This window comes from Lagenorhynchus albirostris, chromosome 11 (genome assembly GCF_949774975.1).
Source record: "Lagenorhynchus albirostris chromosome 11, mLagAlb1.1, whole genome shotgun sequence".
Classification (NCBI taxonomy): domain Eukaryota; kingdom Metazoa; phylum Chordata; class Mammalia; order Artiodactyla; family Delphinidae; genus Lagenorhynchus; species Lagenorhynchus albirostris.
The window spans coordinates 18,154,041-18,177,513 of NC_083105.1; the positions used below are offsets into that span (position 1 = coordinate 18,154,041).

Sequence of the window (23,473 nt, forward strand, 5' to 3'; positions counted from 1 at the left end):
AAAGATTTTACGACTCCTAAGAGAAAAATCTCAGTTATATGAAACCTTCAAGCATATGAATTATTCTATATGACTGAGTTTTCCATATAGGCTTCAAGATTTAATACATACATATCAATATTCTTCACCATTAAACAGTCTAGATAGGAATCTTCCTAATTACATTTGTTTGTCTTCTTAAAGACACTATAACAAACATATTTAAACCTTTTGATAATTCAAATCATCAATGTGAACATCAGTTATTATATAGCAATAATTACAGGTCTACTGAACCATAAAAGTGATCTGGCTTCATTCTAATACCCCAATATCGTTGCCTCTTTTTTGTTACATGTTTTTTGTTACTTTTCTGTCTCCACCTTTAATGTCAATTATAACTATATTATCAATTATAATTTCTCATAGCTCTAAGGATACTTGTCCATAATATGCCCTCTACTTCCCTTCTAATTGATAGTGATTGTGCTACTGTTAATAAATGATGATGATGACAGCCACAACCATTAAGGAGCATTATATTATGTGACAAGCCTTGTGCTACATAGTTATAAAGTCTGTATCTCATTTAATCTTCATAAGAATTCTATAAATTGGATAAAATCACCCCTGGCTTACAGATGGAAAAAAATGAGACTCAGAGAGATCTTAAGTAACACACCCAGGGTCAGGCAGCCAGCAAGTAGCAGAGCTAGAATTTGACCCTAAGTTTATTTCACTACCAAGTCTCCATGTTATACTATCTGGGAAGCACAGTAAAGCAAAGTGCAAGAAATGAGGTATGACTTTATAAAGCAGAAAAAGCTAAAGCTAAGAGCCTGTAGGTGGAAAGTGACTGAGAGGTGAACCGGTTTTGCTGAAGAGCCCAGAAAGGCTTGGAAATTGGGGGCATCAGGTTCTTTGGAGGCTGAAGTGCAGAGTGCAGAACACCAGAGGACCATCATATAGAAGACTATATAAAAAGTGTCTGCAGCCCCAGCTCTGCTCTTCCAGCATACAAAGGCAGACAGATTCCTCACCTCCATTCGAACTGAAGAACGGAGATAGGTAGAAAGATTAAAATGGGAGTCTCTGGACCATGGTACAGAGTCTCTCTGGTGAGGATGGAGGAGGGGCACCGATACTAAAAATGGGGATTAAGTGAAAGTCTGCATACTGAACAGAAAGACACTGCCCTCTCTGCATTAAGCTCCCAGAATATTGATAGCCAGGCTTAGAGTCCTTAAGCAAGAGGTTGGAGAAGTCTCAGGGGAAACCCACTGGTTCACAAGATAAGATACTGATATTTGTAGATCCTCACTCAAAAACCCTCATTAAGGTCTACTAATCAAGCATGCCCATAGGCATAGAGCTGCTATGGTCTGACATGTCTGTGTCCCCCACAAATTTATATGTTGAAACGTAACCCCCAAGGTGATGGTATTAGGAAGTAGCTTTGGGCTGTGATTAGTGCCTTATAAAAGTGGCCCAAGAGTTTTGTTGGTTTTTTTAAAACAGATTGTGCAAGATTGTTTTCACAAAAACTTGAAAAATTCACAAGTGGATCAGCAGTGCATGAGCACCCCCTTTTCCTGATGGTGAACGCCAACACTGTGTGGCTGACAGGGTCTTGGTGCTCCAGCTGGGTGGCAGGCCTGAGCCTCGGAGGTGGGAGAGACGAGTTCAGGACACTGGACCACCAGAGACCTCCTGGCCCCACGTAATATCAATCAGCGAGAGATCTCGCAGATCTCTGTCTCAACGCTAAGACCCAGCTCCACTCAATGACCAGCAAGCTCCAGTGGTGGACACCCCATGCCAAACAACTAGCAAGACAGGAACAAAACCCCACCCATTAGCAGAGAGGCTGCCTAATATACTAAGTTCACAGACACCCCAAAACACACCACTGGATGCGGTCATGCCCACCAGAAAGACAAGATCGAGCCTCACCCACCAGAACACAGGCACCAGGTCCCCTCCGCCAGGAAGCCTACACAACCCACTGAACCAACCTTACCCACTGGGGGCAGACACCAAAAACAATGGGAACTACAAACCTGCAGCCTGCGAAAAGGAGACCCCAAACACAGTAAGTTAAGCAAAATGAGAAGACAGAGAAATACGCAGCAGATGAAGGAGCAAAACAAAAACCCACCGGACCTAACAAATGAAAAGGAAATAGGCCGTCTACCTGAAAAAGAATTCAGAGTAATGATAGTAAAGATGAGCCAAAATCTTGGAAACAGAATGGAGAAAATACAAGAAACGTTTATCAAGGACCTAGAAGAACTGAAGAGTAAACAAACAATGATGAACAACAAAATAAATGAAATTAAAAATTCCTTAGAAGGAACCAATAGCAGAATAACTGAGGCAGAAGAACGGATAAGTGACCTGGAAGATAAAACAGTGGAAATAACTACTGCAGAGCAGAATAAAGAAAAAAGAATGAAAAGAATTCAGGACAGTCTCAGAGACCTCTGGGACAACATTAAACACACCAACATTCGAATTATAGGGATCCCAGAAGAAGAAGAGAAAAAGAAAGGGACTGAGAAAATATTTGAAGAGATTATAGTTGAAAACTCCCCTAATATGGGAAAGGAAATAGTCAATCAAGTCCAAGAAGTGCAGAGTGTCCCATACAGGATAAATCCAAGGAGAAACACGCCAAGACACATATTAATCAAAATATCAAAAATTAAATACAAAGAAAAAATAATAAAAGCAGCAAGGGAAAAACAACAAATAACATACAAGGAAATCCCCATAAAGTTAACAGCTGATCTTTCAGCAGAAACTCTGCAAGCCAGAAGGGAGCGGCAGGACATATTTCAAGTGATGAAAGGGAAAAACCTACAACCAAAATTACTCTACCCAGCAAGGATCTCATTCAGATCTGACGGAGAAATAAAACCTTTACAGACAAGCAAAAACTAAGAATTCAGCACTAGCAAACCAGCTTTACAGCAAATGCTAAAGGAACTTCTCTAGGCAGCAAACACAAGAGAAGGAAAAGACCTACAATAACAAACCCAAAACAATTAAGAAAATGGGAATAGGAACATACATATTGATAATTACCTTAAATGTAAATGGATTGAACGCTCCAACCAAAAGACACAGGCTGGCTGAAGGGATTAAAAAACAAGACCCGTATATGTGCTGTCTACAAGAGACCCACTTCAGACCTAGGGACACATACAGACTGAAAGTGAGGGGATGGAAGAAAGATATTCCATGCAAATGGGAATCAAAAGAAAGCTGGAGTAGCAATACTCATATCAGATAAAATAGACTTTCAAATAAAGACTATTACAAGAGACAAAGAAGGACACTACATAATGAGCAACGGATCAATCCAAGAAGAAGATATAATAATTGTAAATATTTATGCACCCAACATAGGAGCACCTCAATACATAAGGCAATTGCTAACAGCCATAAAAGGGGAAACTGACAGTAACACAATAATAGTAGGGGACTTTAACACCTCACTTTCACCAATGGACAGATCAACCAAAATGAAAATAAATAAGGAAACACAAGTTTTAAATGATACATTAAACAAGATGGACTTAACTGATATTTATAGGACATTCCATCCAGAAACAACAGAATAAACTTTCTTCTCAAGTGCTCATGGAACATTCTCCCGGATAGATCATATCTTGGGTCACAAATCAAGCCTTGGTAAATTTAAGAAAATTGCAATCACATCAAGTATCTTTTCTGACTACAACACTATGAGACTAGATATCAATTACAGGGAAAAAAACTACAAAATCCAAACACATGGAGGCTAAACAATATGCTACTAAATAACTGAGAGATCACTGAAGAAATCAAAGAGGAAATCAAAAAATACCTAGAAACAAATGACAATGAAAACACGACGACCCAAAACCTATGGGATGCAGCAAAAGGAGTTATAAGAGGGAAGTATATAGCAATACGATCCTACTTCAAGAAACAAGAAAAATCTCAAATAAACTGTAACCTTACACCTAAAGCAATTAGAGAAAGAAGAACAAAAAACCCCCAAAGTTAGCAGAAGGAAAGAAATCATAAAGATCAGACCAGAAACAAAATGAAAAAGAAATAAAGGAAATGATAGCAAAGATCAATAAAACTAAAAGCTGGGTCTTTGAGAAGATTAAAAAAACTGATAGGGCTTCCCTGGTGGTGCACTGGTTGAGAGTCCGTCTGCCGATGCAGGGGACATGGGTTCCTGCCCTGGTCCGGGAAGATCCCACATGCCGCGGAGCGGTTGGGTCTGTGAGCCATGGCCACTGAGCCTGCGCGTCCGGAGCCTGTGCTCCGCAATGGGAGAGGCCACAACAGTGAGAGGCCCGCGTACCGCCAAAAAAAAAAAAAAAAAATTGATAAACCATTAGCCAGACTCATCAAGAAAAAAGGGAGAATACTCAAATCAACAGAATTAGAAATGAAAAAGGAGAAGTAACAACTGACACTGCAGAAATACAAAGGATCATGAGAGATTACTACAAGCAACTATATGTGAATAAAATGGACAACCTGGAAGAAATGGACAAATTCTTAGAAGAGCACAACCTTCCCAGACTGAACCAGGAAGAAATAGAAAATAGAAACAGACTGATCACAAGCACTGAAATTGAAACTGTGATTAAAAAGCTTCCAACAAACAAAAACCCAGGTCCAGATGGCTTCACAGGCGAATTCTATCAAACATTCAGAGAAGAGCTAACACCCATCCTTCTCAAACTCTTCCAAAATATAGCAGAGGGAGGAACACTCCCAAACTCATTCTACGAGGTCACCACCACCCTGATACCAAAACCAGACAAAGATGTTACAAAATAAGAAAACTACAGGCCAATATCACTGATAAACATAGATGCAAAAATCCTCAACAAAATACTAGTAAACAGAATCCAGCAGCACATTAAAAGGATCATACACCATGATCAAGTGGGGTTTATCCTTGGAATGCAAGGATTCTTCAATATACACAAATCAATCAATGTGTTACACCATACTAACAAACTGAAGGATAAAAACCATATTATAATCTCAGTTGATGCAGAAAAAGCTTTCGATAAAATTCAACACCCATTTATGATAAAAACTCTCTGGGAAGTAGGCATAGAGGGAACTTACCTCAACATAATAAAGGTCATATCTGACAAACCCACAGCCAACATTGCTCTCAATGGTGAAAAACAGAAACCATTTCCACTGAGATCAGGAAGAAGACAAGGTTGTCCACTCTCACCACTCTTATTCAATATAGTTTTGGAAGCTTTAGCCACAGCAATCAGAGATGCAAAAGAAACAAAAGGAATCCAAATCGGAAAAGAAGAAGTAAAACTGTCACTGTTTGCAGATGACGTGATACCATACATAGAGAATCCTAAAGATGCTACCAGAAAACTACTAGAGCTAATCAATGAATTTGGTAAAGTAGCAGGATACAAAATTAATGCACAGAAATCTCTTGCATTCCTATACCCTAATGATGAAAAATCTGAAAGAGAAATTAAGGAAACACTCCCATTTACCACTGCAACAAAAAGAATAAAATACCTAGGAACAAACCTACCTAAAGAGACAAAAGACCTTTATGCAGAAAACTGTAAGACACTGATGAAAGAAATCAAAGATGATACAAACAGATGGAAAGATACACCATGTTCTTGGATTGGAAGAAACAACACTGTGAAAATGACTATACTACCCAAAGCAATCTACAGATTTAATGCAATCCCTATCAAACTACCACTGGCATTTTTCACAGAACTAGAACCAAAAATTTCACAATTTGTATGGAAACACAAAAAACTCTGAATAGCCAAAGCAAACTTGAGAAAGAAAAACAGAGGTGGAGGAAGCAGGCTCCCTGACTTCAGACTATACTACAAAGCTACAGCAATCAAGACAGTATGGTACTGGCACAAAAACAGAAATATAGATCAGTGGAACAGGATAGAAAACCCAGAGATAAACCCATGCACATATGGTCACCTTATCTTTGATAAAGAAGGCAAGAATATACAATGGAGAAAAGACAGCCTCTTCAATAAGTGGTGCTGGGAAAACTGGACAGCTACATGTGAAAGAATGAAATTAGAACACTCCCTAACACCATACACAAAAATAAACTCAAAATGGATTCGAGAACCAAATGTAAGACTGGACACTATAAAACTCTTAAGAGGAAAACATAGGAAGAACACTCTTTGACGTAAATCACAGCAAGATATTTTTTGATCCACCTCCTAGAGTAATGGAAATAAAAACAAAAATAAACAAATGGGACCTAATGAAACTTAAAAGCTTTTGCACAGCAAAGGAAACCATAAACAAGATGAAAAGACAACCCTCAGAATGGGAGAAAATATTTTCCAACTAAGCAACTGACAAAGGATTAATCTCCAAAATATACAAGCAGCTCATGTAGCTCAATATCAAAAAAACAAACAACCAAATCCAAAAATGGGCAGAAGACCTAAACAAACATTTCTCCAAAGAAAATATACAGATTGCCAACAAACACATGAAAGGATACTCAACATCACTAATCATTAGAGAAATGCAAATCAAAACTACAGTGAGGTATCACCTCACACCGGTCAGAAAGGCCATCATCAAAAAATCTACGAACAATAAATGCTGGAGAGGGTGTGGAGAAAAGGGAACCCTCTTGCACTGTTGGTGGTAATATAAATTGACACAGCCACTATGGAGAACAGTATGGAGGTTCCTTAAAAAACTAAAAATAGAACTACCATACAACCCAGCAATCCCACTACTGGGCATATACCCTGAGAAAACTATAATTCAAAAACAGTCATGGACCAAAATGTTCATTGCAGCACTATTTACAATAGCCAGGACATGGAAGCAACCTAAGTGTCCATCGACAGATGAATGGATAAAGAAGATGTGGCACATATATACAATGGGATATTACTCAGCTATAAAAAGAAACAAAATTGAGTTATTTGTAGTGAGGTGGATGGACCTAGAGTCTGTCATACAGAGTGAAGTAAGTCAGAAATAGAAAAACAAATACCGTATACTAACACATATATATGGAATCTAAAAAAAAAAAAAAAGGCTCTGATGAACCTAGGGGCAGGACAGGAATAAAGACACAGATGTAGAGAATGGACTTGAGGACACGGGGAGGGGGAAAGGTAAGCTGGGACGAAGTGAGAGAGTGGCATGGACCAAATGTAAAATAGATAGCTAGTGGGAAGCAGCCACATAGCACAGGGAGATCAGCTCAGTGCATTGTGACCACCTAGAGGGGTGGGATAGGGAGGGTGGGAGGGAGACGCAAAAGGGAGGGGATATGGGGATATATGTATATGTATAGCTGATTCACTTTGTTATACAGCAGCAACTAACACAACAATGTAAAGCAATTATACTCCAATAAAGATTTAAAAAAAAAAAAAAGTGGCCCAGGGCTTCCCTGGTGGCGCAGTGGTTGGGAGTCCACCTGCTGATGCAGGGGACATGGGTTCGTGCCCCGGTCCAGGAGGATCCCACATGCCGCGGAGCAGCTGGACCTGTGAGCCATGGCCGCTGAGCCTGCGCGTCCGGAGCCTGTGCTCCGCAAGGGGAGAGGCCACAGCAGTGAGAGGCCTGCGTACCGCCAAAAAAAAAAAAAAGAAAAAAAAGTGGCCCAAGAAAGATCCATTGTCCCTTCCACCATGTGAGGATACAATGAGAAGTCAGCAGTCTGCAACCCTAAAGAGGTTCCTCACCAGAACTCTACCATGCAGGCACCCTGATCTCAGACTTCCAGCCTCCAGAAATGCAGGAAATAAATGTCTATTGTTTATAAGCCACCTAGGCTATGGTGTTTTGTTATAGTGGGCCAAATGGACTAAGACATCTTCCAAGCTCATTTTTAACGCCTCACTTAAACATGAAAGGACAGCCAAGCATCACCAGACATTTGATAACAGCCTCTAACATGGAAGTCCAAGACCAAAACAAATTTTTTTTAAAAGGAGCTTGAAAAAAAGAAATAATGTTGAGAGCAGAATATAACTCCATTTTTTAAAAAAAAGCATAATTCTTGAAGAGATAAGGGAAAATATTACATTCATGAAGCAAAAATAAAATGTCATAAAAGAAATAAAGAATAAGAGCAGGCTTTTAGAGATTAAATATGTGGTTGAATATATTTAAAAATTGCATAGAAGATTTATAACATAAATGAAGAAACTTTTCAGAAAGCAGAACAGACAGAGGAAAAATAGAAAGTAAAAAGTAAAATCAGAGGATTAGTTCAGGAGGACCATCATTCAATTAACAGGAGTTTCCAAAAAAGAGAAAGAGAATGTGGAAGGAGGAAATAATCAGTAATGAAAGCCATGAGTTTCCAGAATGACGCAGCCCACTGACTGCACAGTACAGCGAATGAAGCAAAGACACACACTCTAAGGTACATCACTGTTGAAATTTCAGAGAACTGGGGATTAAAACAAAAAAAATTAGGTCATACATAAACGATCAGGAATCCGAGTGGCAACAGACTTCTTAACAGCAACACTGAATGCTAAAAGACAGTAGGAAAATGCCTTATCATTTCTAAGGAAAACATTTCCAATACAGAATTCTATATATAACGCAGCCAAGCTACCAATCAAACGTGAACAGAGAAAAGGCATTTTCACATATGTAAGATCTCAAAAAGTTTACCTTTCATAAACCCTTTCTCAGGAAATTACTGGAGAATACCAAGAAAGAATGAAATGAGATCAATGGACTCTAACACAGAAAAGAGGTAAAAGAAACTTCCAAAATGAAACAAATGGAAGTTCTAATGTGACAGCTGAGTAGCAGACTTAGAGAAGAATTAGTACAGACTAGAGCACCAAGACAGAGGCCCTGGGAGGAATGGTTCCGGGGGCAGGGGGTGGTGAAGAAAGAAAAAAGAGACTACCTTACATGTTTGAATATTTTGAGAGGAGTTTTATTATTTTATTGGATAATCTTAGTATTAATTAATGATAGGCAAGAAGAAAACCAAGCAAATGAAAAAGTGAGGCAGTTAACAATGCCAAGAAAAACAAAAAATTACATGAAGAAGGAACAATGTTCACAGCACACTACATGGCTCACCTATGAATATGTCATCATCACAATGTAAATATCAAATAATGATTCAACTAAACATATTTAAAGGATGTGGGAAGAGGAAGGGGAGGAAATGGCAATATTTTAAGAGATCATAAAATCTTCATCTTCCATTACTAAAGACAATTGACCTAAAACTAGAAAGTCAAGAAGTGGCAGCACAAGGATTTTATTTAAAAGCACAAAGGTGGATACCAGAAGAGAGCTAAAATATTTGAAAGTAGTTGTTTCTAGAGGCAGGATCAAGGGCAAGTAGGAGCAGAGCAGGAAACTACTGCTCTTCATTATAAACCTTGTAGTACCACCTAAATTAAAAAAAAAACAAAAACCAAACATATATATATACATACATATAAATATATATAAATATACACACATATATATACATATATATGTGTGTGTATATATATATACGTGTATATATATATATATACGTATATATATAGTGTGTGTGTGTGTTTGTGTGTTTGTATTAGCCTCTGATACTATGTGTAATGAGACTTCAATCTCTTGGCCAGGGGTTCTTAATTCAGGCTACTGTCACAATGATATACGGAGCTTTCCTTAAAAACAGAGTTATCTGGGCATCGTTTTAAGATTCTGCTTCACTAGATCTGGGGAAAGGCATGGGGAATCTGTGTTTATTTGTTTGTTTTTTAATCTCAGAGGTGATTGTGATGTGCAGCCATGGTTCAGAACCCCTGTCCTAGGGTAATATGCTAAAAATATTAATAAAAATTGGGACTGTAACCATAAACATTCATTTACTGTTATAAATTTTTTCAACTTACACTGTTAGGAATGATGCTATTACTGCCTTGTCTGTGTGGGTCCATCCTGACTCCTGTAGGAATGGGAAAGTTCAGACTGATATGCTCTAAATTAGCTTCAAGAAAATACATTACAATCAAATATTTTTAAAAGTTACATATTAAAGGTTTAAAAAGTTGCATATTTATCAAAGTTTACCTGTTTTCTTAATAGTCTGCTTAATAGTTGACTGAAATCCTTTTTGGAAGAACATGTAAAATTAAATTTGCCTTTACTTTCCTTCCAAGTGCCTGTTAGTTAAAAATACTTTTGAAAGAAGCTGAAATATTTATGAAAACTAATTAAAACCATCTCCTGAAGTCAAGTAGCATGTCAGATTAAGAAAGTACATCAAAATGAACTCCAGAAAAAACATTCTACCCTACATGCTTATGTGTTCTACTACACCATAATGGTAATACAGTCAAGTTTCAGAGTTGAAAAATATTTTTCAGGCAGGAAACATCATAGAATAAAATTTCTTAAACCAGGTCTAATCACAGGCTTTTCTACACTATCTTTCTTTCGTGAAGCATATGAGCATACACGCTTTAAGTGTGAAAATTATGTTACCTTGCATATTTGGTGTTGCTGAAGAATCTGATGACACAGCTTGGTACGGCAAGTCTGTATTCAACTGCAAAAGATAGCCTTCAACTGTAGGCACTTCATCCCATTTGACATGAAAAGAGTTGGTAGTGGCTTTGATCAGTTGTACTTGTGATGGTGCCGGTGGTTTCTCTAAAGAACAATATTGGTATTATGTATTAAAGTTTCAAATGTATCAATAGTTTGCCTATATAGCTTGTGGACCTGGAGTTCTGAAAACATCAGCAATGAACATTTCATCTGTTTACTAGGAGGAAAAAATTTACTCAGATAAACATAGCTATAGTAGGTCAAATAAAAATAATTTGGAGTTCTGATTTTATTTATCTAATTCCTTATATGAATAAATCTATAAACAAAATAATTTAGTTCCAAGCTGAGTCATCAAATTAAAAAAAAATATTTAATCCTAGAAGTGTGGGGAAAAACCAAGTACCTTATAGTTACAGCTATGCTATTTTACCTTCTTGGTAAGTTTTTAATTTTATGACCCAATTTTGAGCCAACAGCATACATGTCAGAAATACTGTTAATGTTGGCAAAAATGATTTGGACATGATATTTTGGAAAAACTTCTTTGAAGTAACTTCTTTGAAGTTAATACCTTCTTATCAAAACTTGTACTAATCAGGGCTTCCCTGGTGGCGCAGTGGTTGAGAGTCTGCCTGCCGATGCAGGGGACACAGGTTCGCACCCCGGTCTGGGAAGATCCCACATGCTATAGAGCGGCTGGGCCCATGAGCCACGGCCGCTGAGCCTGCGCGTCCAGAGCTTTTGCTCCGCAATGGGAGAGGCCACAACAGTGAGAGGCCCGTGTACCGCAAAAAAAATAAAAGAAAAAAAAAGAAAAACTTGTACTAACCAAAACAGGTAATTATTTTGGAATAAAATGTTACCAACATTTCTAAAACAATAACAATCATAGACTATTAGAACTGGAAAAAAGGACCTAAGATTATTTCTACAATATCCCTGTCTTTTTGTTTACCTATCAAATTAGGGAACTCACAAATCCCAAGGCAGTACACTCCATCTCTGGACAGTTATATAAGAAAATGTATTTTTCTAGTGAGTTGAAATCTATACACTATAATTTAATCTTTATAGAACAAGTCTAATATCTATCTCTTTGTATCTTTTAGAATAGGGGTCAGCAAACTATGGCTCATGGACCAGATCCAGTCTCTGCCTATTTTTATAAATAAAGTTTCACTGAAATATAGCTATGCTCCTTTGTTTAGGTATTGTCTATGACTCCTTTTATGCTACAGTTGTAGACGTGAGTAGGTGTAACAGAGACGTTATGGCCCAAAAAGCTTAAAATATTTACTCTCTGGGTCTTTGCAAAAACAGTCTAATGTCCCTGTTTTAGAGGGTAATTAAGCCTAGTTCCTCCAACTATTCCCATGGAAATTCCTCCATGATCCTATTCACAATCCAGCTTATTTATGTTTTTCAAAGTAAGGCAACCCATACCTGAACAAAAGCAGAGAATAAGAAGACAAGTCCAGGAGGTACACCACCCACATAAAAGAAGTTACATGAAGAAAAAGAGAGAAAACAGAAGGGTGTAAATCAGTGAAATAAACTGAGAATTCTCACAACTGAAGAACATGAGTTTCCATACTGAAAGGGCCCACTGAGTACTCAACACAAGGGATTAAAAATAGACACACAACAAGACACATCATCATAAAATTTAAGAACGGTAGGGACAAAGAAAAAATTCTAAAAGCTATCAGGGGAAAGGTCACATTTAAAAGGACCAAAAATCAGAAGTGGTTTAGATTCTAACAAAAACACCTGAAGTTTGAATATAACAACTTTCAAAAAAATTTTTTCCCAGCTTTCAAAATTCTGAAGGATAATGACTTCCAATATAGAATTCTATTTCCGCTCAAACTGCAAATTCAGTAGGAAGGAAGACTGAACTTATTTTCAAACAATGCAAGATCTCAAAATAAATTTATCACCTATGCACCCTTTTCCTGGGATGTGCTCTACAAAAATGAGGATGTAAACTAACGAAGGGAAAAATATGAGATCCAGGAAACAGGGAATCCAGCACAGGTGAGAGGCAAAAGATATCCCCAGAAAGATGATGAAGGGAGACTCCAAGATGATAGGTGTGCTCAATTTGTGGAAGGCAATCATCTCAGATTGGAGGAGGAGAAATTTCTTCAAGATGAGGAAATTTGATAGAATATCTGATGCATCTAACCATAATGAGAGAAGATTTAAACAAATGAGAGCATAGACTGAATTAGTGGTAAATACATACAGATCTAAAACAAACAAAGTGACCATTACTAATCGATGGCAAACAAAAAATATTCACAATATTCTACATAGCTCACCTGTGAATAGCATTTATATGGTTATAATGTAAACACTGAACACTCATCTAACAAAATTATGGTGTAATCAATCATACTCAAAGAGTAGGGGTTAGGGAAGGTGCATAGGAGAGAGGTGAGGAGTGGTGGGAGGAAGAGAGAAATCCTTAACTTCCACGGTAGAAAGTGAGCATATTATGCCTAAACTGAAAAAAAATAAAAGTAACATATTCATGTTATATGGAGAACTGTAAGTAAATACCATAAGAACTGTTTAACAGAGCTGAAAGCACATGCTTGTGAAGCAAGGAAAATGGGAGGAAAGTGTGAGCAAAAGACTGTTATTTTTCATAAAAAACACTTATGGAAGTATATTAATCTTTATATGAACTCAAATGCACAAAACTTAACTAAAAGTGAAGAAAGGCAAGATGAAGAACCCTACTCCCCTCCCCTGCCCAAACTGAGGCCAAGTTATCACAAGGAAAAGCAAAATCTAAATTTTGCCTTTACGATAGTGGCCATGATTACTTTTAGAAAGATATTCCTGTCCACAGCCTTTTATGGAAAGGTTTATGGAAAAACTGGCCATTCAGAGACAATGATTTTTAGTCTTTTAAAAGCCACAGATCTCTTATAGAATCTGGTTAAAGTGACATATTTGCTACTGAGAAAAATTTATATGTGCACATTTTTCTTCTAATTTCAGAGACTGATTAGAAGCTTATCCTTGGACTTCAGCTCATAATTTCCAATTTCAAAGATGAATCAGTAAGTTCAATTTTCTATAGTTTTTCCTCCTTGCTAGTATGTACTTCTTGCATAGAAAGCATTTAGTCTCCAACTTAACTGTTCCACTTATTACTTTTTCAAGTATCTTAATTTTAAAATTAAACTTTCTACATTATAAAAGCAATGCATGCTACTGCAGAAAATACAGATAAGAGAGAAAACCTTTTAAAAAAATGTATAATCTCACCTCTTAGATAATACTTTGGTACACAGTGTATCCTTCCAGATTTTTCTGTTTATACACTTAAAAGAAAAACTAGAATCATAGGTATGTTTTATAATCTGCTTTTCTCATAAAACAACACATACTACATCTTCAGATCTGATTTCTCTACTGGCTTCCAGACTTCTTTATTCCCTCAATTGCCTACTTGATCTCCTTATTTCAAACTTAGCAGGGTTTAAATGGAACTTTCCATTTTCTCCACAAGCCTGTTTTCTCCGCAATTTTCCCAGCTCAATAAATAGAAATACCACCAAATTATTCAAGCTAAAAACTTCATCCTTCTTTCCTCTCTTTCTGTCATCTGCCATACCCAAATCAGTCGGTTCTGTCAACAAGAACTCCAAAATACGTCCTGAATTTATCCATCTCCACGTATGAAAAACCCGAATGAACTTTTTGGCCAAACCAACATGAAAGAGAGAGGCAGTGGCTTTGCAGTAAGTCTCAAAAGACAGACATCATTTGATTATTTATTTATCTAAAGGAAAAACTGTATTTGTTAAATACTCTTACCTACCAGTATCAAGATACCAAAGATCCTTGCAGCAAACTTGACTATTCAGTGCTTTTTTGTAGCCATCTCTTCCACTCCAAAAATACAATCGAGTGCCAATTGCAACAGCACAGTGTCCAGCTCTTGGTCTTGGTCTTGAATTTTTTTTGTCTTCTTGAGAATCTGATACTAGGGTGGTCCACTCTGCTGTATCTAAAGACAGAAATATCCATGATTAATCTACTTTTCTTAAATGACAAAATAACAAAAGTTATTTTATTAGTAAACTTTATTTTAATAACTCTTAAAAGACTCACCAAGATTTAAGTAAGAAAATGAACTGGTACATCTCCATTCACAATCATGAGGTGAAGTCTCAATATTTTCCCCCTTATGTGGAACCCATCCACCAAAGATGTACATCCTGAACAACAAAAAAAGAAAACATAAAGTAGCTGTTTTTTTTTCCTAAAGCTTTAATTTTATTTTTCAGATTTAAAATGCTAAGAATAGACAAATTTATTTTTTCTTGACTCAAAGCTTCAGGACTAATAAATCACTTATCACTGTCAAGGTAATGGAAATACGATAGTGAATAAAGTGGTCTTCTTTCAAGAGTTTATAATTTTATGAAGCAATATAGAATCAAAATTATTACTCTCTGGCAAGTTATTCAAAGTGGGAAATATTTCAATTATAATACATTTGAAAATCAATAATGTATGTAATAAACTAAGGGTTGCCTGCCAGAAGGATACTCAAATGATCTATGACATCCAAAGTTAAATTTAGAATTGTATGTGTATAGTAACCAAAGAGAATTAAGTTTCTTATAACTTTGGTCACTGATATCATCAAACAAAAACCATTAGACTACGTTCCTCAGGGCCCTAAGGGTTCTCGAGACATGCCCGATGGCTGCTGAAGAAGAAAGGCTCATCAGGAAGAGCTCAGGCCATGTAGCCTCATGTCAATCAGAGAAGCTCTATTTTTTTTTAATCTATTTTATATATTAGAGTTCCAATGGAAAAACTACATGTTATAAAAGGGTTCTGCTATTTAAAAAAATGAACATCTTATTAGGTTTTGTTTATGGCTATTTTTTAAGAAGAACTAATGAGGTTCTAAATTACAACTAGCTGTTTCCTAAAACATTACTTTTAAGGTGAAGTCCCTACACAGGTAAACACTTACTTAAATTCTATTTAAACAATATTCCTAATTCTGGCCCAATGTTGCACAAAAAAGGGAACTTGTTGATAGTAACAGCTAACCTTTACAGAGTGCTCTCTATGTACCTGGCACTGTTTGAAGCATTTTATATGTATTAATTCACTCAATCCTCATGACAGTCTTGTGAAGGAGGTTTTATTATTATCCACATTTTATACTTGAGGAAACTGAGGTACAAATAAAGTTTCCTTGCCCCAGAACAGATAGGACAAGTATCAAAGCTCAGACCTGAATTCGGGCAATCTGGTTACAGAGTCCACATTCTATCCATAACACCATCCAAAGTATAATCATTGAGCATAGACGCTGAATACACACCTGGGTACAAATCAATACGTGAAAAATATGTAAAATATATAAAAAGAAACAGTGAGTTATGTGTGTCAAATCTGTTGATGGAGGACAGATCAGTTTGACAACACTCTACCTTACACTTATATAACACCTACTCTGTGCATGATATTGTAAGGAATGTGAAGAAGTAAAAGAGGCAGCATGACAAGAAAATGGTAAGTATTTTGTCTCTTATGGGCATATTACTTTATGCCCAATAAATACTTACTTTATGCACAGTAAGTATTTTAGCTCCTGTGGGCATATTACTTTATCTTCACTAAGCACAATCAAACATTATTAAATCATTTTCAAGAAATTAGCAGCATCACTCTTCTTTGTACCTATCTTTCTTAAGTTTGTTAAAAAGACAAAAAAAAGGAAGACTAAAAAACAGAAAAACACCATACTTATTTCCTATAACACTGGCTGTATGAAGGCTTCGTGGAAGTGGCACTGTCCCTTTAGTTTCTGGTTTTGACCATGACATAGTTTCTAAAAGTAAAAATAAGTGTATTAGCAACTTAATCTAATAATAGCAAATTACTTCAACTTGCAGAATTTAAAAAAAAAGGACTTACAAAAATGAAGCAAAGGGTTTCAAAACCATTACTTGAATTTCATCTTAAAATAAACATTTCCAGCTGACATAAATTGCCAATCACAGAAATCTATTTACACTTGAATGTTAGTATTTATAATGGAGAGGTGTATTTAGGGTGCTACTGATTTTGAATTAAAACCAGATTAAGGATTTTAACATTTTAAGTAAGAGCATATTGTGTAGAAGACACTCAGAAGTGGGAGCACACATACCCTCCAAATATTCATTCCTACGATCCCTTAAAATAGCTATGCAAGGAGGTTTTTCACTGACCAGCAGTAACATTACTAACGCCACATTTCCTGTAGACAGAGTAACCACATAAATTCAATCATCCTCAACTGGGACATCTCACAGAGTGAAAGGGGTACTATTGATAATTACGTGGGACAATAAGCATAAACCAGGACCATCCAAGGCAAACCAGAATATATGGTGACCTGACTTATAGGGAGCCCAGGAGAGTTACTGTCATAAATCAAATATTCATTTGTTCAACTTGACTGATCAGCAATCACTCATATCAAGTACAACTCAATAAAAACTGTAATCAAAAATATTTTTCAAAGCAATTTTTATATTTGCCTTTATCAATCATAATGAATTCCTGAGCCTGAATGAACTTAAGCTTACCTAAGTCAAGTTGCCATAGGTCATCAAGGCGAGCACCACACATTCCACCAAAAACATACATTTTAGGACTTCCTGAATCTCTTCTGCAATATATAACAGCTGTGTGGGATTCTCTTGGAGAAGGCACAATCCCTTTAGTCACTGGAATGCTCCAACCCACAACACCAGAACCATGCTGTAGCTCCAGCTCATAGAAATCATTTAAATATCTAGGATATAATGAAAGAAATTAAAACATTAACATGATATACACTTTTTATTTGCTTTTTGTTTCTATTTATAAAAATAACATATGCTTATTCATATAATACAGAAAGCCATTAGAAGAGCAGAAACCCCATAACTCATTCATTCAACATGTATTCATCAAACACTACTATGTACCAGGCACTCTTGTGGGGATCAGTAGTGAACAGAAGAGATTAAAAAAATTCCTGCCATCATTTAGCCAGCACTCTTGTCCATGACAATACCGTGACGGTTTCAAAACATAGCTGCAAATTCCCTGACACTCTTCCCATGAGGAGGTAGGGTCTATGTCCCCTCCCCTTGGTGCTAGGCAGGTTGTGACTGCGTCAACTAATAGAGTGTGGTGAAATGATACTATGTGACTTCTGGGGCTCAGTCACAGAAGGCCAATGCAGCTTCACTACAGAACACTTGCACTTGGAATCCTGAACCTCCCTGAAAGTCCAACTGTCACAAAACCACCATATGGAGAGGACACAAGTAGGCACGCAGGATGACAGTCCCAGTTGAGTTCATCCTTCAGCCATCTCAGCTGAGGCATCAGACATGGCAGTGACCACTGAAGCCTTCCCATCTGAGGGCCTAGTCATCACTGCTGTGTCCTGTATGAATTCCCAATGTACAGAATCCACGAACACAATAAAATCGTTGCTATTTTGCATCACTAACTTTTGGGGCAGTTTATTACATGGTACTAGATAACCAGAACAATCAATTACTATTGACAATAATTAGTAAATACCCTTTCAGACCTCTCTCTCTATGGATACCCACATATGTATAAGCAAGATATACTACAAATATTGCTTTGCAACTTTTTTCTTTTTAAATTTTCACTCTATAATGTCATAGCAATGTCCTACATAGCTTTTCTACTCTAGAAATTGGCATGAAGCTTCTCATCTATGACATGATGTTTTCAGTGTTTTGAGCAAAGTGACACTTATAAGAATCTATCTCTCAATAAATTGAGTAATCAAATTATTACTCAAATATGAGGGCAAAATTAAACATTTTAGAACATATAAAACTGCAAAATTTAGGGCTTCCCTGGTGGCGCAGTGGTTGAGAGTCCACCTGCCGATGCAGGGGACACGGGTTCGTGCCCCGGTCCGGGAAGATCCCACATGCTGTGGAGCGGCTGGTCCCATGAGCCATGGCCGCTGAGCCTGCGCGTCCGGAGCCTGTGCTCCGCAACAGGAGAGGCCACAACAGTGAGAGGCCCGCGTACCGCAAAAAAAAAATAAAAAAAACAACAACTGCAGTTTAGCCATATAACTGTTCTGTGAAAAAATGATGCTAGATCATCCAGGAAAAATAAAAAGAAATCCAAGAAAGAATACACTGAATAAAAGAAATGGTTGTGCAAAGAAACTAGTAATTTATAATTAAATTTAAATTGATGTTTATAACCGTGGCTGTGAGGTCTAAATAATCACTGGGAAAGACTGACTAAAAAATTAATTTAACATTATTGTAGTCTGGAATAAGATTCACAACTCTACGAAACATATGTAAAAAGGGAGTAAGCAAAAAAAGGCTAAAGAAAAAGACAGTAATCTATTTCCAAAGAGTACAAGGCATCTTCAGTTTAAATGTGTATGATGATTTCCAAGCAACTAAGGGAAGCATAGAATTAGCATGTATAATTTTCAAATCATTAGCAGGAAAGAAAGAATCAAAGAAAAACAATAAATCAAGAAAAAGGAAGGAGAAGGAAAAAAAGCAAAGCATAGTCTATGGAAATAAGATGGTTGGGGGAAAAAACAACTATAAACAATGTCAAAAGAGAAGAGAAAAACTGAAAAAAAATTTAGTAAACATCACAGAATTTTCTTAATATAAAGAGCTCCTATGAAATCAAGATAACGACCAATCACACAATAGACATAGGTAAAAGGATATAAACAGGCAGTTCACAGAACAGGAAATAAAAATTATATAAATATATAAACACACATACACAAATATTCAATCTCATCACAATTTTTAGAAACCTAGCAAAGGCAGGGAAAGGGGTGTGGAGAAGCAACAACAAGCAGAGTAGATGGAAAACATAAAATTACAAGGGCAGGAAAAAACGTCCTTATTTTAAGACAAAGTCTCTTGGAGATAGGGAGTATGCAGGGGAAACAAAAGAACCCCAAATCCAACTATAAGCTATTAATAGCAGGATGATATTAAAACTATTTAACAACTGATATGGCATAGAGTTAAACAGATCAGAACGAATCCCAGCCAGTATGCTATACCAGTGCATACTAGTTAATTGTTAGTCCTATTTACATAAGATAAGTCTACAACAAAATAATACACACAGGTTGAAATTATATATGTAAGGAACAAAACACAAATTCACAATCACACTGGGAGATTTTAACATGTCATTCAGAAGTTATGACCTACACCCACAGGATAAAAAAGCTTTGAATAATAATTTAAAACATTGATTTAATAAAGAACCTTTTAGCCAAACAGTCAAGAACTTACAATCTTTATGAAGAACTATGGAATAATTACAAAAAATGACTGTGAAATAGACCACAAAAACAACCATTAAAAAGGAGAAATCCTATAGACCACATTTTTTTTAACCTCAATATAATAAAACTAGATATTAGCAACAATAACAAAACTTTCCATTTTGAAATTTTTCTTTTTTTTGGCCACACCACTCAGCTTGTGGAAACTTAGTTCCCCAACCAGGGATCGAACCCAGGTCCATGGCAGTGAAAGCCCAAGTCTTAACCACTGGACCACCAGAGAATTCCTCCATTTGGAAAATTTTAAAAATTAAGCTCAACATCCATTTTTTGGTTAAAAAGAAAGAAAAAATGAATTAGCAAACTATAGATTTAAGAAAACTTCCTTATATATATGGAACCAAAAAATACAACAAACTAGTAAATGTAACAAAAAAGAACCAGACTCACAGATATAGAGAACAAACTGTGGTTAGCAGTGGAGAGAGGGAAGGGGGGGAGGGACAACATGGGGTAGGGAATTAAGAGGTTACAAACCATTAGGTATAAAATAAGCTACAAGGACATACTGCACCACACGGAGAATATAGCCAACATTTTATAATTATAAATGGAGTATAACCTTAAAAAATTGTGAATCACTATACTGTACACCTGTTACTTATGTAATATTATACAACTATACTTCATATATATATAACTTTTTTTTTAGAACTTCCTTAATCTGATCAAAGGCATATACTAGAGACCTACAGCAAACATCACAATTAAAGATAGAAAGGTAAATATATTAATGAAACAGAAGAGAGTCTAGAACAAGAGCTCACAAACTTTTTCTGGAAAGAGCTAGATAGTAAATATTTTAAGCTTTGTAGGCCATAAATTCTGTCACAACTACTCAACTCTGCCCTTTTAATATGAAAGCAGCCAGAGACAATATGTAAATGAATGGACATGGCTGGGTTCCAATGAAACTTTACTAGCAAAAACAGGCAGCAGGCCAAATTTTGTCTACAGAGAGTAGTTTGTAACCCCTGGTCTAGAGAGTCTAGAAAAAGACCCAATTCTAAGAGAATTAAGATATGACAGAGATGGGAGTTCAACACATTGTGTGGGGGGGGACTGGCTTATTTAATAAATGGTGGGAGAACTGAAAATTCATTCAGAAGAAAAAGTAAAAAGCCTCACACTAGTCACAGAAATATATTCCAAATGCATTAATATTTTAAACACAAAAACAAAGCTGTGAATGTACTAGAAGAAAATATAGAAAAATTATTTTTATAGTTTTGGGACAGGAGATTCTTCCTAATAAGCAGGATACAAACCAGAAAGCCATTAAAAAGTATATTGTCATACTTGATAAAACAAAAATGAAAACCCTTAAAAAAGCGGGGGGAGCAAACAGAAGACTTGGGAAAAAATATCTGGAACATATAAAACAAATTACATAGAGAACTCCTAAGAATCACTAATAAAAAGAAAAACAAAAATCCATGAAAATATGATTAGAAATAATAAATGAATTCAGCAAGGTCACAGGATACAAGATCAATATACAAAGACCAAATGTATTTCTATATGCTAGCAATGAACAATCCAAAAATGAAATTAAGAAACCAAATCTATTCACAATGTCATCAAAAAGAATAAAAAGTTAGAAATAAATTTAACAAAATAAGAGCAAGATTTGTACATTGAAAACCTCAAAATATCGCTGACTGACAATAAAGAAGATCTAAATAAATGTAGAGACATTCCATGTTCATAGATTGGAAGACTCAATACTAATAAGATAGCAACTGTCCACAAATTGATCTATATAGTCAACACAATCCCTATCAAAATCCCAGAAGACCTTTTTGCAGAAATTGGCAAGTTGATCCTAAAATTTATACAGAAACGTAAAGGATTCAGAATAGCTAAAACATTCTTGAAAAAAGAGTAATAAAATTTGAGAACTTATATCTTCCTATTTCAAAACATAATATAAAGCTACAGTAATCCAAACAGTGTGGTACTGGCATAAGGCCAGTGGAACAGAATTGAGAGTCCATAAATAAATCCTTACATTTACGGTCAATTCATTTTCAATAAAGGTGCCAAAACAATACAGTGGGAAAAGGATAGTCTTTTCAATGAAAGGTGTTGGGAAAACTGGATATCTACATGTAAAAGAATGAATTTAGACACTTACTTTACCCAGGCATAAAAATTACCTCAAAATGAATCACAGATATAACTACAGAACTTTTAGAAGAAAATAGAGGAACAAAGCTTTGTAACCTTGAGACACGCAAAGAGTTCTTAAAAAGGATGCTAAAAGCATGACCCATAAAAGAAAAAATGGATAAACTGAACTTATCAAAATTAAAATCTTTGTGCTTCAAAAGATACCATTAAGAAAATAAAAAGACAAGCTACAGATGGGAAGAAAATATTTGCAAATCACATATTTGATTTTTTAAAAAACCTGTATGCAGAATATATAAAGAACACTTATAATTCAATAATAAGAATACAAGCAACTAAATTTTATTTTTAGATTTATTTTATTGAAGTATAGTTGATTTACAATGTTACGTTAATTTCTGCTGTACAGCAAAGTGATTCAGTTATACATATAAATATATACATTTTTTTCATATTCTTTTCATTATGGTTTATCACAGGATATGGAATATAGTTCCCTGTGCTATACAGTAGAACCTTGTTGTTTATCCATTCTCTATATAATAGTTTGCATCTGCTAATCTCAAACTCCCAATCCATCTCTCCCCCACACCCCCACCCTTGGCAACCACAAGTCTGTTCTCTATGTCTGTGAGTCTCTTTCTGTTTCATAGATAAGTTCATTTGTGTCATATTTTAGATTCCACATATAAGTGATCTCATGTGGTATTTGTCTTTCTCTTTCTGACTTACTTCACTTAGTATGATAATCTCTAAGTCCATCCATGTTGCTGCAAATGGCATTATTTCATTCTTTTTTTATGGCTATGTAGTATTCCATTGTATATGTGTACCACATCTTCTTTATCCATTCATCTGTCTTTGGACATTTAGGTTGTTTCCATGTCTTGGCTACTGTGAATAGTGCAGCTATGAACACAGGCATGTACGTATCTTTTCGAATTATGGTTTTTTCCAGATATATGCCCAGGAATGGGACTGCTGGACCATATGACAACTCTATTTTTAGTTTTTTGTGAAACCTCCATACTGTTTTCCAGAGTGGCTGCAGCAATTTACATTCCCACCAACAGTGTAGGAGGGTTCCCTTTTTTCCACACCCTCTCCAGCATTTATTATTTGTAGACTTTTTTTTTTTTTTTTTTGCGGTATGTGGGCCTCTCACTGTTGTGGCCTCTCCCACTGCAGAGCACAGGCTCTGGATGCGCAGGCTCAACGGCCATGGCCCATGGGCCCAGCCGCTCCACAGCACGTGGGATCTTCCCAGACTGGAGCACGAACCCGTGTCCCCTGCATCGGCAGGCGGACTCCCAACCACTGCGCCACCAGGGAAGCCCTATTTGTAGACTTTTTAATGAT

At 36.3% G+C, this 23,473-nt stretch overlaps 1 protein-coding gene across 5 annotated transcripts in view; it reads right to left on the minus strand.

Annotated features, from left to right (window-relative positions):
- Positions 1-23,473, minus strand: part of HCFC2 (host cell factor C2) — a 46,691-nt gene that overhangs the window by 16,998 nt on the left and 6,220 nt on the right. For 3 of the 5 annotated variants that reach the window (XR_009543262.1, XM_060164688.1, XM_060164686.1), the window contains exons 4-10: positions 17,190-17,398; positions 16,363-16,447; positions 14,704-14,810; positions 14,411-14,599; positions 12,513-12,755; positions 10,504-10,671; positions 9,912-9,964 (exon numbers count right to left, since the gene is read on the minus strand). Coding sequence is in view for 4 of the 5 variants with exons in the window: in XM_060164688.1 (XP_060020671.1) it covers positions 9,912-9,964; positions 10,504-10,671; positions 12,513-12,755; positions 14,411-14,599; positions 14,704-14,810; positions 16,363-16,447; positions 17,190-17,398 (1,054 nt within the window). In the remaining variant the exon portion in view is untranslated. The remainder of the gene's footprint in view (positions 1-9,911; positions 9,965-10,503; positions 10,672-12,512; positions 12,756-14,410; positions 14,600-14,703; positions 14,811-16,362; positions 16,448-17,189; positions 17,399-23,473) is intronic. The other 2 variants (XM_060164687.1, XM_060164689.1) reach the window with 2 other exon arrangements.